At 40.9% G+C, this 15,287-nt stretch overlaps 1 protein-coding gene across 1 annotated transcript in view; it reads left to right on the top strand.

Annotated features, from left to right (window-relative positions):
* GNA14 (G protein subunit alpha 14) overlaps window positions 1-15,287 on the top strand; it is a 197,358-nt gene that overhangs the window by 97,360 nt on the left and 84,711 nt on the right. Inside the window, exon 2 of the mRNA XM_007182296.2 lies at window positions 4,679-4,863. Coding sequence (XP_007182358.2) covers window positions 4,679-4,863 — 185 coding nt within the window. The remainder of the gene's footprint in view (window positions 1-4,678; window positions 4,864-15,287) is intronic.

Below are 15,287 nucleotides of genomic sequence, written 5' to 3'. Positions count from 1 at the left end.
AAAATATTGGTATCGATCAAGTACATTTATGTCATCTTTTTATTAATCTGTAAAATCATTTTTAACCTTTTCTTTTCAAAATCTTCCATGTCCAAAAGCAAAATCAATGACTTTTTAAACATGTTTCTGTGTTTGGGGCTGCTGGTGGGGTTGGCTTTAACCTTTTGTAAGTGAATGGTCTTTATAATGCAAAAGATTCTCTACCTTGGTATGAAACTTTGGGGTGAGTCTTGAGTGATTTTTCTGGCTTAAGAGGGCCCAAATCCCAGGTGCCTCGTGACAATTACATAATCTCTCCGTTCACGTCAGCTTCGTGGTGTGTAGAATGTGGAAGTATTAACCTTCACTTGGGATAAGGTAGCACTGGACCCAAGGTCAACCTTGCCGGTGTGGAATAGAAGCAAGCGTGGCAGCATCATAGAAGAGATGCAGGGAACCCCAGGATTCTGCAAGAGCAGAGATCTAATCTGATTCAGGATTCCAGACCAAGCCCTGACCATATAGGGTCTTCCCACAGGTCCTCAGTTATCCCACGAGGTCTTGGCAGCCAAGAGTCATCATGAAACTGGTCTCATCACAATCATCTTTCGACAATTCGTATGTCACTTTTCTGCAGTTGTCTGTGATATAAGACCAATGGGGGAAAACTGACTTCTCATGTTTGTTCTATTCATTCCTTCATTTAGTCATTTTTTGAGAGCTGACTATATGTCAGACACAGTGTTCGTGGTACCCAAATGCGTGACTCCCAAGCCTTACCCTTCCTGGACTTAGGGTGTAGCAAGAGACATATCTGCAAACAAGCAGTTAGGGGATGGGCCCCTCTGGGGTGTCCACAGGCACTTTGAGAGCTTAAAGGGGGCAAGCCTAACTGTTGGGGGGATGAAGGGGAAGAAAATTCCTTTCGGGGGGTGTTATTTGTGTTGAACCTTGAAGCCTAAGGCTTTAGCAGCTCGGTTGCTAGCCGCAGCCCTGAATTTGCATCAGCTTTGCCCTGTTTGCTGACTCACAGTTTCCTTGTCTCTGACTTGGGAAGACAGCGTCCACCTTTCCCGTCTCTGGAGGTAGAAGTAAGGCAACAGGGAGGCTTGTGAGGCTGTGAGGACACTCACCTGTCAGGAGGTTCTTCTTCATGCCCCAACAGTGTGCACCTGCAAGACGGTGGGTGTGCCTGGGCTTAGGGTTCAGTGTGTGGCTGTGAACTTCCCGTCTGTCCTCATTAGACCAGTAGGACTAAGTCCATTTGGTCATGATCCCGATGTTCTTCTCTGATAGGAGAGTCTGCATTAGAGTCTGATTGAGTAACTCCCCTCTTTCTCTTGCTGACAGTGTGCACTTGCTGAGATCACTGAACAGTATGAGCCCCAGGTTTCTCATCTGTAGGATAAAGATGGCGGTAATAGTTCATACCTTGTGGGTTGGTTGTGAGGATCAAAGGAGATAATGTGTGTAGAGTACCAGGCACAGTGTGACTCTCTAACAGTCACCATTATTAGGACTGGGGAGTAACCAGGAAAGGGTCACAGAGAATCAGGATAAGGCTCCTGCTTGGCCATTTTCATGGTGGTTCCTGCCATGGTTGAGGTCACTGCTACCCACATAGCACACTGGGTGGTTGAGAGAGGATGAGCCACCTCTTTTCCTATTTGTGGATAGTGAAAGCAGCTGAGATTGGATGAATTCCTTATGACTATCATGTATTCAAAATACTTTCAATTCAATAATATTATTCAAGATTTAAAAAGGAAGGAGGGCTTCCCTGGTGGCGCAGTGGTTAAGAATCCGCCTGCCAATGCAGGGGACACGGGGTTGGTCCCTGGTCCGGGAAGATCCCACATGCCATGGAGCAACTAAGCCTGTGCGCCACAACTACTGAGCCTGCACTCGAGAGCCCGCGAGCCACTACTACTGAGCCCAGGTGCCACAACTACTGAAACTCGTGCGCTTAGAGCCCGTGCTCCGCAACAAGAGAAGCCACCGCAATGAGAAGCCCGCGCATCGCAATGAAGAGTAGCCCCTGCTCACTGCAACTAGAGAAAGCCCGTGCGCAGCAAAGACCCAATGCAGACAAAAATAAATAAATTAAAATAAATAAATAAATAAAAAATAATCACGGTCTTTTTAAAAAAAAAGAAGGAAATGCTGTCCCAGGCTACAACAGGAATGAACCTTGAGGGTATTATGCTAAGTGATATAAGCCAGTCACAAAAAGACAAATACTGTGTGATTCCCCTTATATGAGGTACCCAGAGTGGTCATATTCTTAGATACAGAAAGTAGAAAGGTGGCTGGGGGGAGGGAGGACTGGGGAGTTGTTTAATGGGTATGGAGTTTCAGTTCTGCAGGATGAAAAGGGTTCTGGAGATTGCACAACAATGTGAATATACTTAACACTTCTGAACTGTATACCTACAAATAATGAAGATGGTAAATTTTGCTGTGTGTGTTTTATCACAATTTTATAAAAGCTTAATAAGCTTGTGCCAAGCGTAAGGCATTATACCTGGCCCAAGGGGAGGCAGTGTGAATAAAAACAAATATGGCCCCTGTCTCCCCTTATGAAACTTACAGGCTGGTAGGGGAGGTATATGTCAAAGGAAGAATGACATTAATGGGCAAAAGTGCAGCTGGAACAGGTGTTCCAACCAGAAGTTCGTGGTACCCTGAGAACCTAGAGTATGGGGACTTGACCTCGTCAGGCAGACCAGGCCAGGTGAAGAGCAGCAGTGAGAAGGATGAAGGAAGACCATCCCAGGAACGTGCGAAGCATGAGCCAAGGCTGCAACAAGGAGGCCAGTGTGGCTCGAGTGCAGAGGGAGGAGGAAAGCGCGCTGTGAGAAGAGGCTGGCCAAGACGGAGGGGCCAGGCCACGCGGCCTTGTTGGCCACGGTAGAGTTTTGTCTTTCTTCCTGAGCTGAGGGGAGGCCATTGAGGGTTTTGAGCTAAGGATGGGGAGACACATAGAAAAGCAGGTTTGTGTTTTGAAAAGATCAACCTGAAGGAACATTTTTTTTTTTTTCTTACAAGGAAAGATCTTATCAGATGCTAAGAGTTGTCTCAATTATTCACCTGGAAAAATTGATCCAGTCTCCTAGATGTTTCTCCGGGGCCTGATGTTTGCAGGGCCCCCGGCAAGAGTACAGATGGAGACCCACATCCCATAAGTCTAAATGGTTACAGGCAATAATCAAGCCAACAAACCATTATTAATATGTTCTATCCTCTTACCATGACAAACATCTCTTTATAACTAAAATGTCAAAAAAGATATGTACAACTATGGCTTTTAATATGACTAAGAGCGAACAAAGTATCAAAGATGATTGAATTTAACTGTAACTGCACTGTCTGGGTATTCTGTTGGGTCAATGAGATGTGGATGCATAATAAAATATTTTATAATTAATCCATCATTTCCTATTTCATAATTTTTGGCCTTTATAGTAAAATCATGAATTATATTATTTTAATTAAGATTTTCATACAATTTGTGTTGTTTTAATAGAAATGCTTTTAGATAACTTTTTTATAACAGGTATATTGAATATATATTGTATATATATTCGTATATATGCAGTTCACCCATTTGAAGAATCCAACTTTTCTTGAGTCATTTTAGTTCTGAGATCATTTTCATTAATTCCAATTTGAAGAAATTTTGCCCAACTGAGATTATATCAACCTGAATTGTTAAAAAAACTTCTTTAAAGCAATACTTGGATTTGAAAATGAACCATAAATATAGTATATTATGTTCCAAACATGGTAATGGGATCTCTTAGATAAATTATCTTTATCACAAAAAATATTAGAAAGAAAATATTTTAATTCCATCACACAAATGTCTGTCACTTACGCTGCAACTTTTCCTGTCTATTCAAACAATACCTCAATCTAATATTAATGTAAAGCCCTGACATCATGTTTCACACATATTATCTGGACATCTATGCAAATTTAAGAGCAATAGGAATGGTTTGATGTTGTAAAATGTTCCTTGGCTGCCATGTGCAAGTGTTGTGAGTTTGGAGGACCTCCTGAACAACAAATTGGAATATGAGGAGGGGGAAGAATATAGACATTTGGTACAGCTGCGGATGGTGCTTTATTGTGCGAGGGTCCATTGCATTCATGTATTTGAAAGAAAGGAATTGACAGGTTCATTAGCCTTTTCTCACATCCAGGTGTTTCTGTTGCTCAAACCCTCCCTGCACTGAAGCAGCCCTCATCGCTGCCATGGCTGGTATTAGCAGTGGGGAAACCTTCGAATGTTTGGGGCTTTCAGACACGGATGCCAGTTGTTTCGAGGTCATAGGGCAAGGGGTGTCGGGGAGCAGTTCCCTGGGGCCTAAACTGTGTGAGTCACAAGAGCTGATGTTTAGGATTACTCCAAGTGACATGGACACTCATGCGTCCTTAATAAATTGTGTGTGTGTGTGATATTTGTGGACTTCTAAAGCACAGGGTCCAGGGTGGGGACCCCTCTGCCCAGGGGTTTAGGATGGCACTACCTGCAGCCTAAACTTGCATAAGCGTTCGGCAGGCCCTTTCCAAATCCACCTCCATCAATTTACTAATCCGGATATTGACCAACACTGCCAGGAGGTACTTTCTTATCTCACTCTGTTCCTTTTTAAAGACTGCTGACTGCATTTTTCACTTGTTTTTGTCTTATTAGGAACTGGAGAAAGTGGCAAAAGCACCTTTATCAAGCAAATGAGAATCATCCATGGGTCCGGTTACAGCGACGAAGACAGAAAGGGGTTCACGAAGCTAGTTTACCAAAACATATTCACCGCCATGCAAGCCATGATCAGAGCCATGGATACCCTGAGGATACAGTACGTGTGTGAACAGAATAAGGTAACATGCTTAAGAGTGTTGGACCCATTTGTGAATGCATGCTCTCCTCCTCTGGTTAGCATATGTATCTGAACTAAAAGATTTACTGCGTGCTTCCATCAGAGGCCAGAAGAAGCTCTTGAACTCAGATTCTGGGGTAGGATGAATTTAGGAACAGCGCTGCAGTCTTATTTCTGCAGAAGCTCTAGCATAGTGGTAGCGTGGTGCTGCCCAGTGCACAGCAATTCAGAAATGTGGGTAGTCATTCTGGTGACTTTTTTCAGATGCTGAGAAAAGGAAGACATACATATACATCTCCTCTTTCAGCTAAGATACCTGGTTAATTTCTTCATTGGAGCAGTGGAGATCTTGGGTTTACAATGGCCAACTTTTTAAGAATTCCCAGTCTTAGGAAAATGCCCTGCAGACTACTCAGAGAAGTCAGTGGGCTTTGTTTGTTTGTTTTGGGAGCTAACCCTTCTTAGGAGCTAAGTGATGATTTATGAAGGGTAATGCTTGTGTTTCAACTAGCAGAGGACTCTCTTAAAGTAATGGTATGAAGTTGCCATTTGCTTTCCTGTCACCATGGGTTATTTAAAATACATATCTGTTTAAGACTATACGAAAATAATGAGGCAGGAGGGTGGGAGGAGGAGACAAATAATATTTTCTATGGTGTATTGGAATGTAAATCCATAGGAAAATACTATGTATAAGTTCATTAAGAATCTAAATGATAGAGTTTCTTTAAAATAATTGATACCAAGTTACAACATGACATGATGATAAAGAGAAAAATTCTGTCTGATTCTCTTGTGGATCAATTACAAAGAATTTAGCTGCTCAAATGCCAGAATAGTGGTTTAAGTATGGACCTCAGGGACAACTTTATCGTGAACTTGTGGCATCTGTGTTCATGTACATTACACAAAGAGTTTCAGAGCAGTCAATCTAATTTTTTTTTATTACTCAGTGACTGGATTACATAGGAAAACTCAACGTGCACCAAATTTTAGATGTACCTTTACAGTATGACTGCAACCTTGTGTCTTTACCACCATTTCCTTGCAGGCTTGAGGAAATGAAGGAATATAGCTTGCCTACAGCTTCAACCCTCAACAGTGTTACGCTGAAAAATGTGTGTGTGCATGTGTGACAGGCGGGAGGGGGGAGGGTGTTAGTGGTGGGAATTAGTCTTTAGTATATCTGATGCCAAGTAATATGAGAGGTGCGTCCTGAGCCACTGGGTGATTCTACAAGTGACTCTGATTCCTTTACACATTGGTTTTAAGTATATACATTATATATTTTTGAATGCATGCAATTAAAAAAAATCACCCTTTACAAAGTATTTTAAAACTTAGGTCATCTGTGGAAATTTAGGATTATTTCAGAGAAGAGGTATGTCAGGAACGTCCTTGCGGTAATTTTAGTTAATCTACTTTCCTCCTTTGTAAAAGGCATTTTTTTCCCCAGTCATAGTGGGGTGACTGGGGAAAGCTTGGAATTTAGGGATGGATTCGTAAACAGGCCTATTGGGAAGAAAAGGCTCAAGTATAAGTCAGTTCTGCTTATCTTGGCAACATGTGTTTGTTAAAAACCTGATCAGATTTAGTAATCAAGGTCCCTGGGTTTTTGTTTGGTTTTCCCTCAAGGTCTTCTAGAGGAACTCTGAGTTTATATTTCAAACAAAAAGGTTTTATGGGGTTTGACATTGCACCACTTTCTTGTGGTCTCTTGATCTGAATTCTTTCTCATAAGGCCATGTCCCCTTGCCCACTAATCTGCATTAGTTTCCTCCAGCTGCCATAACAAAGCACTTCAAATCGGTGGCTTAAAACAGAGATTTCTTCCTTCACAGTTCTGAAGCCTGGAAGTGTGAAATCAAGGGGATCGGTTCCACCCGGAGGCTCTGAGGGAGGCTCTGTTCCATGCTGCTCTCCTGGTTTCTGATGGTTGCTGGCAATCCTTGGTGTCCTTTGGCTTGTAGATGCTTCCATCCAGTCCCTGACTCTGTCTTCCCACAGAGCTCTCCCCCCTGTATCTCTGTGCTCACATGGTGTTCTCCTGTCTGTGTCCAAACCTCCCTCTTCCCATGAGGACAGCAGTCATTGGGTTAGAGCCCATCCTAATCCAGTATGACCTCATCATAGCTTGATTATGTCTACAAAGACCCTATTTCCCAATAAAGTTACTTTCTGAGATTTGGGGTTTTCATGAATTTCAAGGCAATACTATTCAACCCAGTACAGTCTGCCCTCTGCCCCAACCCCCCAAAGAATGTCCAGCCTATAAGCAAAATACATTCACCCCATTCTAATATCCCCCAAAGATTTAACCCTAAAAACAGCATCAACTCCAAGTCTCAAATCTGATCCAAATATCAACTCAAACGGTCCCCAATCTCACCATTTAAATACTCTAAATCAGGTGTGGGTGAGACTCTGGATATGGTCCATCCAGGAGCAGAATTCCTCTCCTTTCACACACCTGTGAAACTAGGAAATGAGTCAGTAGTACCTCTGTCTCCTCATTTGCTGTCTCTGGCTCCATTCTCAATTCCTTCTTTCTACTTCAAGTACCTGCATTCATGCTTTATAAACTTCCTCTTAATCCTCAAACATATGCTAGGGATGAACCACATAGTGACATGGCTTAAGGAGAGGCAAAAGGTTGAGTAGAAAGATCACTGGATTGGTTCCCCCAAGCCTGGGCTCTGCTCATGGCTCACCTGTGGGTCTCAGGCGGGAGTCAAAATACTTTTTCTATAAAGGGCCAGAGAGGAAATATTTTCGGCTTTGAGGGCTATACAGTCTCTGTTGCAATTACTCAGCTCTGCTGTTGTACAAAACCAGGCATGGGTAATGCGTAAACGAATGAGTGAGGCTTGCTTATAAACTCTGTTTGCAAAATGTGAAAATTATTCTTAACTCACGGGCCAAACAAAAAAAGGCCAAGAGTGGATTTAGTCCATGGTCTGGAGTTTGCTGACTCAGTCCTAGGGGAAGCCGTGTAACCTCTCTGGTCTTGGAATTTTCTTGTCTGTTAAATGCAGACAGCACATGCTCTGTCTACTTCATAAGCTAACATGAGCAAAAGGAAGTGCTTTACAAATTAAATGGCACTGGAAAATAGAAGGTTATTATTGGGGCAAGTTCAAAAGCCAAAAATGAACTCATTGTTTCTTCTGTTGATTGTTTAGGTCATTTTGATCGATTTCTTCTTTATTATTTTCTGAATAATTTTCTCTGTGGGCTAGTCCTGATTCCAAATGTGAAACTATAACAAAGTACCCTTCTTAGGTCATAAAATGATAAAATGATTAGTGCTGTAGGAGTTTAAGTAATTAAGAAGCATGATCTATGTCTTCCTTTTAAAAAAAATTTATTTATTTTATTTATTTATTTTTGGCTGCATTGGGTCTTCATTGCTGCGCATGGGCTTTCTCTAGTTGCGGCGAGCAGGAGCTACACTTTGTTGCGGTGCGCGGGCTTCTCATTGCGGTGGCTTCTCGTTGTGGAGCATGGGCTCTAGGCGTGTGGGCTTCAGTAGTTGTGGCACATGGGCTCAGTAGTTGTGGCTCGTGGGCTCTAGAGGGCAGGCTCAGTAGTTGTGGTGCATGGGCTTAGTTTCTCCACAGCATGTGGGATCTTCCTGGACCAGGGCTCAAACCCGTGTCCGCTGCATTGGCAGGCGGATTCTTAACCACTGCACCACCAGCGAAGCCCATGTCTTCTTTACAAAGTATTGCTTCATTTAAAACAATTGACTAGTTAAGTCAAGGATGAACAAACCTAATTAGCTTTTCTTTTCAGTCCTTCCCTCGCTTCTTATTCCATTATTTGATTTTTTTCAGAGCTAGACACTTTCTTAAAAGTCTGTAGAAGGTAGTGTATATATGTCCATGACACTCTCTTACCCTGTCACATCCCCTCCCCAAATGTAAAATAGATAACTAGTGGGAAGCAGCCGCACAGCACAGGGAGATCAGCTCGGTGCTTTGTGACCACCTAGAGGGGTGGGATGGGGAGGGTGGGAGGGAGGGAGATGCAAGAGGGAAGAGAAATGGGAACATATTGTATATGTGTAGCTGATTCACTTTGTTATAAAGCAGAAGCTGACACACTATTGTAAGGCAATTATACTTCAATAAAGATGTTTAAAAAAAAATTAAAAAAAAAAAAGAATTTAGAATCCAAGGGAAAAAAAAAAGTCTGTAGAAGGGAATTAAGAGTGATTTTAGAGGGTTTTATTTTAAATGTTAGCAAGATTATTGGTCAACCAGGTTGTTGAAAATCTTTGCCTATTACTTGACAGGCTATTTTTGAAAGGAAATTTATCAGAAATTTAGTAGCGTTCGGTTTTTAACCATGTTTTAACCAACATATTTTTTCAATTAAGATTTAGCCTTGAAGATTATTTTCTTATACATTGCCTACTTTTTTTTTTTTTTTTTAATTTTATAGCTACTTTATTTATTTATTTATTTATTTTTGGCTGTGTTGGGTCTTCGGTTCGTGCGAGGGCTTTCTCTGGTTACGGCAAGTGGGGGCCACTCTTCATCGCGGTGCGGGGACCGCTCTTCATCGCGGTGCGCGGGCCTTTCACTATCGCGGCCCCTCCCGTTGCGGGGCACAGGCTCCAGACGCGCAGGCTCAGTAGCTGTGGCTCACGGGCCCAGCTGCTCCGTGGCATGTGGGATCTTCCCAGACCAGGGCTCGAACCCGTGTCCCCTGCATTAGCAGGCAGATTCTCAACCACTGCGCCACCAGGGAAGCCCCTGCCTACTTTTTTTTAAAGAAATTATTCATATGTATTCACTCACTCTGTTGATAAGCCTTAATTTTTGTGTCTCTCAAGAATATCATGAGCACATATTAGAATTTATGACTTCTTGAATAAATACTACAGAGGCGTTTGCTCAGTGTCAGGACTACTAAATTTGAATTAAGCTTATATCTTATGTTTCCTGGTGATGATTTCACGGAAATCTTCATATATTTTACTGTTTGTAGTGTCTCCAACTTGAGAAATTCTCTCTCTAGGTCTGTAGTGTGGTAAAGGAAATCTTATCCCCTTAAAGGTTCTGCAGAGTCGGCTTGGATGATTTACGTACAGAATTTCCCAAGGGCAAAGGACAGCCCTGCCTAACTTTTCAAAAATGTTTGGTTCTGTATTCAGTGATCTCTAGAAAAAAAGTACAAGGTCTACAGGTTCTTTCGGTAGCTGACCTCAGCTTCTTACTTGCCCTCCTTCTTATAGGAGCTCTTCACCTCACTGGGGTCACATCGTATTTGCATGTAATGTACACACATTTAATTGCAAGGGCTCATCGTAAAAACAAAAACAACATCTTAAAAAAGGAGAGTTAATAATTGAACAGTAAGAAGAGTATTTTGCCTGCCATTCCCCTCAAGTACTTAATTTGGAATTCGGTGTTTCTAGAAGTGTGAGGTCTGAAATTTCCTTCAAAAAGCATCTTTCTCTTCTGTGAGAAGCTTTTACTGAATTCCACGTCACACTTGAGGCAGTGGGCTTGGGCCCTGTAGCCACCTACAGCTCTTGAACGGCTGAATTTGGGGAGTTTAATTGACTCACAAGGTCTCTGCTAATAAGTTTTTCAGGTCCTTCATTTAGGTACACAGATGTCTTTGTCATCAGTTCCCTGTAGTGTCTTGAGTTTCAGCCCCTTGGAGCGGGATCCCCCATCTCCTGACTGCTGGATATATCAGGAACATGCAAAACAATGGTCCTCAGTCCCGGCTGTACATTGGGAGCTCTTGGGAGGCTTTTCTGCTGCCGCCCAGGGTACCAGCACTGGAGAGTCAAGGCTAAGTATTCTTGGCACGCAGCCCGAGCTTTTGGATTGACTTTCAGAAGCTACCCCGGTGATTCTGATTAGGCAGCCAAGTTTGAAAGCCACTGCTATATGTATCTTAAGATTATCTGGAGGCGTTCAGTTCAGATTCTACTTTCTGATCAGCCTTTCCATAGAGGAGAGGGAGACTTCTGGTAATCTCTTGCATGGGATGACCTAATCAATCTGTATCCAAAGGTAAATTGAGGGGCCAGCATTGAGGATGTTTGTTTAGTTCAGCAGTACCGGGGGCGGGGAGGCCTTAGTGAGATGAAGTGATGGTAGCCGTGACAGCATCTCCAGGTGACATTTTTGAATTCAGGGCAGATTCTGTGTCTTTTCCTTTGAGTCTTGCAGGAGCCTAGCACAGTATCATGGCGAGAGCTTCCAGGGTTGGGGTGGGGGTCAGGGGGGAAGAAGGAGCTGCATTTCATTCTCTGGAGTTCACATTACTGGGCCTTCTCACCCTCCTTTTCCCGCTGTTGCTACACTGAAGTTATCGTTTCTTTTTGATCAGTAAAGAATCAGGGATGCAGGTTATATTGATAACATGCCCAAGGTATAGATATTGTTTGTAATAAACATACCTTACAATTTCATTTTGTGAATAGAGACATTATTAGGAAATTCAGTAGTTACATATTTTCACTCATCATTAATAGATATTTTTATTTATTGAGATGGTCATTCACTAGGTATAAAACGTAAACATCAACTATCCAACTTCACATTTAAGCAATAAAGTCAGGTATTTGCAGGTTAGGATTGCAGGAGAAGACATTTTCTAACACCAAGAAGAGCTTTGATCATGTCTCGTATCTGTGTATATTTAACTCTTCCAGCTTAACTTTTCATTTTCAGAAAGTAAGAGGCTGAAGTTCTAGAAGGGTCTGTTAAGGATGCATGTGAGGAAATCAGGCACAGTTAAGTGAACATGGTCAATTTATGTGGCTCTTCACAGAACAGCTTCTCAGGGTTTGACATATGTTAAGACCCCCGTATTTTCTAATTTTAAAAACATCTGTTTAAATATACTTTTCAGTCCTACTTCCTCATCCAATCTGAAAAGTCATATTCTGCATGAGCCTCTGGGAACAGGGAGGCCAATGTTCAGACTTTGGCTGTAGCCCAGGGTCACTGGTTCTCTGGCACATGGTAAACTCAGGCTCTTTCTTCCCATGTCCTATTGGATATTAAAAATCGTGTGGTGCATTTTTCTCCTTACTAAGAACTTGGAGTCCTAGCCAGTGTCATAACAACAACAAATTCTCCATCAAAATCCTAGGCTGGAGTTTTTCCATTTATGCTAATAGTTCTCTGGTTAATCAATGTTGACTTCAGAGTAACAGTTGCTCAATCAGCGCTTGAAATGTAAGAGTTTGGAAAATGGGTTTGGAAAATGGGAAAGAATAGGATAAAAATGAGAAAGAACTGGTTTTCTGCTTAATCACCGTCACAAGTAAATCTGACCACGCACTACGCATTGGGAGATGAGGAAGGTTTGGGGCCAGTGATGAGATTGATTTGACCATTGGAATGTTAATTTCTTCCCTTACCTCACGACTAGGTATGAACCTACCATCCATCTAACATGTGAAGTATTTTCCTTGAGTCTTAAATTGCATGCAACTTTGTTGCTATCTTAAAATACAAAGGGGAACACGTGAAATATCCTCACAATTCAAAACTCTTTAACAAAAGCTAGAATCATGGTCGGTGATGCTAGCAAAATTCTTTTTTAAAAAAGTCTTTTTGAAATACAGTTGATTTGCAACATTGTATTTAATTTCTGCTGTACAGCAAAGTGACTCAGTTATATATATATATATTGGGTGGGCCAAAAAGTTCATTCGGTTAGTGAATACGTTGTTCAATAAAGTTCTTCGTCAAAATGAAAAATGTCTACTTAAAACCGAACGAACTTTTTGGCCCACCCAATATATATATACTTTTTCATATTCTTTTCCATTATGGTTTATCACAGGATACTGAATACAGTTCCCTGTGCTATACAGTAGGACACTGTTGTTTATCCATGAAAATTCTTGTTAGATCTGAAGTCCTTCACAATTTGCTTCCTTTTCATGGCAGAGCTGCACTCTCATTTTCTGATGGTAGAGAGGTAACAGGTGTGTTAATGCTACTCTCTTCTCAGCCCTGCCTTTTCTTATCACCCAGTTTCTTCACTGATGAATGAATGCCATAAGCATGTGCCAAGAGGTAAATTAATCCCCGGTTTGTTTTGGAGTCCTGCCAAGAGAATCATCAGTTCACCTGGTTTTATTGAATTGTGAGGTAGATTTTCTTATTAACTGGTTAATAAACTCTGCAGTATTATCCTAGCAAAGCATTCTAGAAAGCATCCCCTATTAAGAACTTTTTTTTTTTTATTCAGGTGGGAGCTCAAATGGGATACAGTAACTAATCCAACAGAAACAAATAGTTAAAAGGTTTGTGTTTGTGTGTCTGTGTGCATGTGTGGGTGTGTATGTGCGAGTGAGTGGGCGTATTCACCAGTCAACCCACCTTCAGAGTTAAAACCATATACATTAGAAGCCAGAACAGTTGGCTTTTTAAATTTTCATTGACTCTTCTTTTTGGAAGCTCAGGTGTTTCCAGGGAGCTTTGAGACATTGCATCTTGTGTACTTCACCGTGATTTCTTTTTCCTCTTAATTTTTATTTTATATTTGGAGGATTTACGATGTTGTGTTGGTTTCAGGTATACAGTAAAGTTATTCAGTTATACATATACATATATCTATTCTTTTTCATATATCTATATGAAATAGATACATATACCTATTTTCTTTTCCCATATAGGTTATTATAGAGTATTGAGTAGAGTTCCCTGTGCTATACAGTAGGTCCTTGTTGATTATTTACTTTATATATAGTAGTGTGTCTATGTTCATCCCAGCCTCCTAATTTATCCCTCCCCCACACCTTTCATCTTTGGTTACCGTAAGTTTGTTTTCTAAGTCTATGAGTCTGTTTCAGTTTTGTAAATAAGTTCATTTGTACCCTTTTTTAGATTCCACATATAAGCGATACCATGTTATTTGTCTTTCTCTGTCTGACTTACTTTACTCAGTATGACAATCTCTAGGTCCATCCATGTTGCTGCAAATGGCATTATTTTGTTCTTTTTTAGGGCTAAGTAATATTCCATTGTATTTATGTACCACATCTTTATCCATTCCTCTGTTGATGGACATTTAGGTTGCTTCCGTGTCCTGGCTGTTGTACTGCAATGAACATTGGGGTGCACATATCTTTTCAAATTATGGCTTTCTCCGGGTGAACCTTCATACTGTTCTCTATAGTGACTGCACCAAATTACATTCCCACCAACAGCATAGGAGGGTTCCCTTTTCTCCACACCCTCTCCAGCATTTATTGTTTGTAGACTGTTTGATGATGGCCATTCTGACCCATGTGAGGTGATACCTCATTGTAGTTTTGATTTTCATTTCTCTAATAATTAGTGATGTTGAGCATCTTTTCATGTGCTTTATGGCCATCTGTATGTCTTCTTTGGAGAGATGTCTATTAAGGTCTTCTGTCCAATTTTGATTGTTTTTTTTGTTTGTTTGTTTTTTTTGCTGTTGAGCTGCATGATCTGTTTGTATATTTTGGAGATAAATCCCTTGTTGGTCACATAGTTTGCGAATATTTTCTTCCATTCTGTGCATTAGCTTTTCAGTTTGTTTATGGTGTCCTTTGCTGTGCAAAAGCTCTTAATTTTAATTAGGTCCCATTTGTTTATTTTTGTTTTTATTTTCATTACTCTAGGAAGTGGATCCAAAAAGATACTGCTGCGATTTAAGTCAAAGAGTGTTCTGCTTATGTTTTCCTCCAAGAGTTTTATAGTGTCCGGCCTTATATTTAGGTCTTTAATCCATTTTGAGTTTATTTTTGTGTTGGTGTTAGAGAGTGTTCTAATTTCATTTTTTTTTTTTTACATGTAGCTGTCCAGTTTTCCCAGCACCACTTATTGAAGAGACTGTCTTTTCTCCATTGCATGTTCTTGCCTCCTTTGTTGTAGATTAATTGACCATAAGTGTGTGGGTTTATTTCTGGGCTTCTATTCACCTTGATTTCTGACACTTAAAACTCTGTCAGATTTAATTAAATATGATCTAAAGTGACATAAAATAGCTTTCACATTGTTACTATTGCTTTGTATCTTCCCTAAATTAAATTTTAAATATTTTGGCATTTTTTTAATCTGTAACTAGAAGTAAAGATATGGGCACATTTAAGTTGGCCATTTATGAAACCTGGTTAGAAAATTGTTTGCTTTTGTGTGTGAGTGTATAAAGAATAGAAAGTTGACTAATTTTTCTAGATTCTCTTTTTTTTAAAGTCACAACTAATCTAGTCTTTTAATCATTTCAATAGTTAAGGTGGAGCTAGTTGCAAAAAGGTTGAGGATGATAGGAATAACTTTGTATTTTAGGTGCCTCAAAGTTCTCTCCCTTTCATTTACACTGAGAGCTCCAGTGGTTGAGTGATGGCATTTGTGGGAGGCCATCATGATCGACCAGTGGCCACCAATTCTCCCCAAGACCCCAAACTCTTCCCCC

Source organism: Balaenoptera acutorostrata, chromosome 6 (genome assembly GCF_949987535.1).
Source record: "Balaenoptera acutorostrata chromosome 6, mBalAcu1.1, whole genome shotgun sequence".
In the NCBI taxonomy this organism is placed as follows: domain Eukaryota; kingdom Metazoa; phylum Chordata; class Mammalia; order Artiodactyla; family Balaenopteridae; genus Balaenoptera; species Balaenoptera acutorostrata.
The sequence above is the reverse complement of the archived record's forward strand: the minus strand, read 5'-3'. Positions and strand labels throughout refer to the sequence as shown.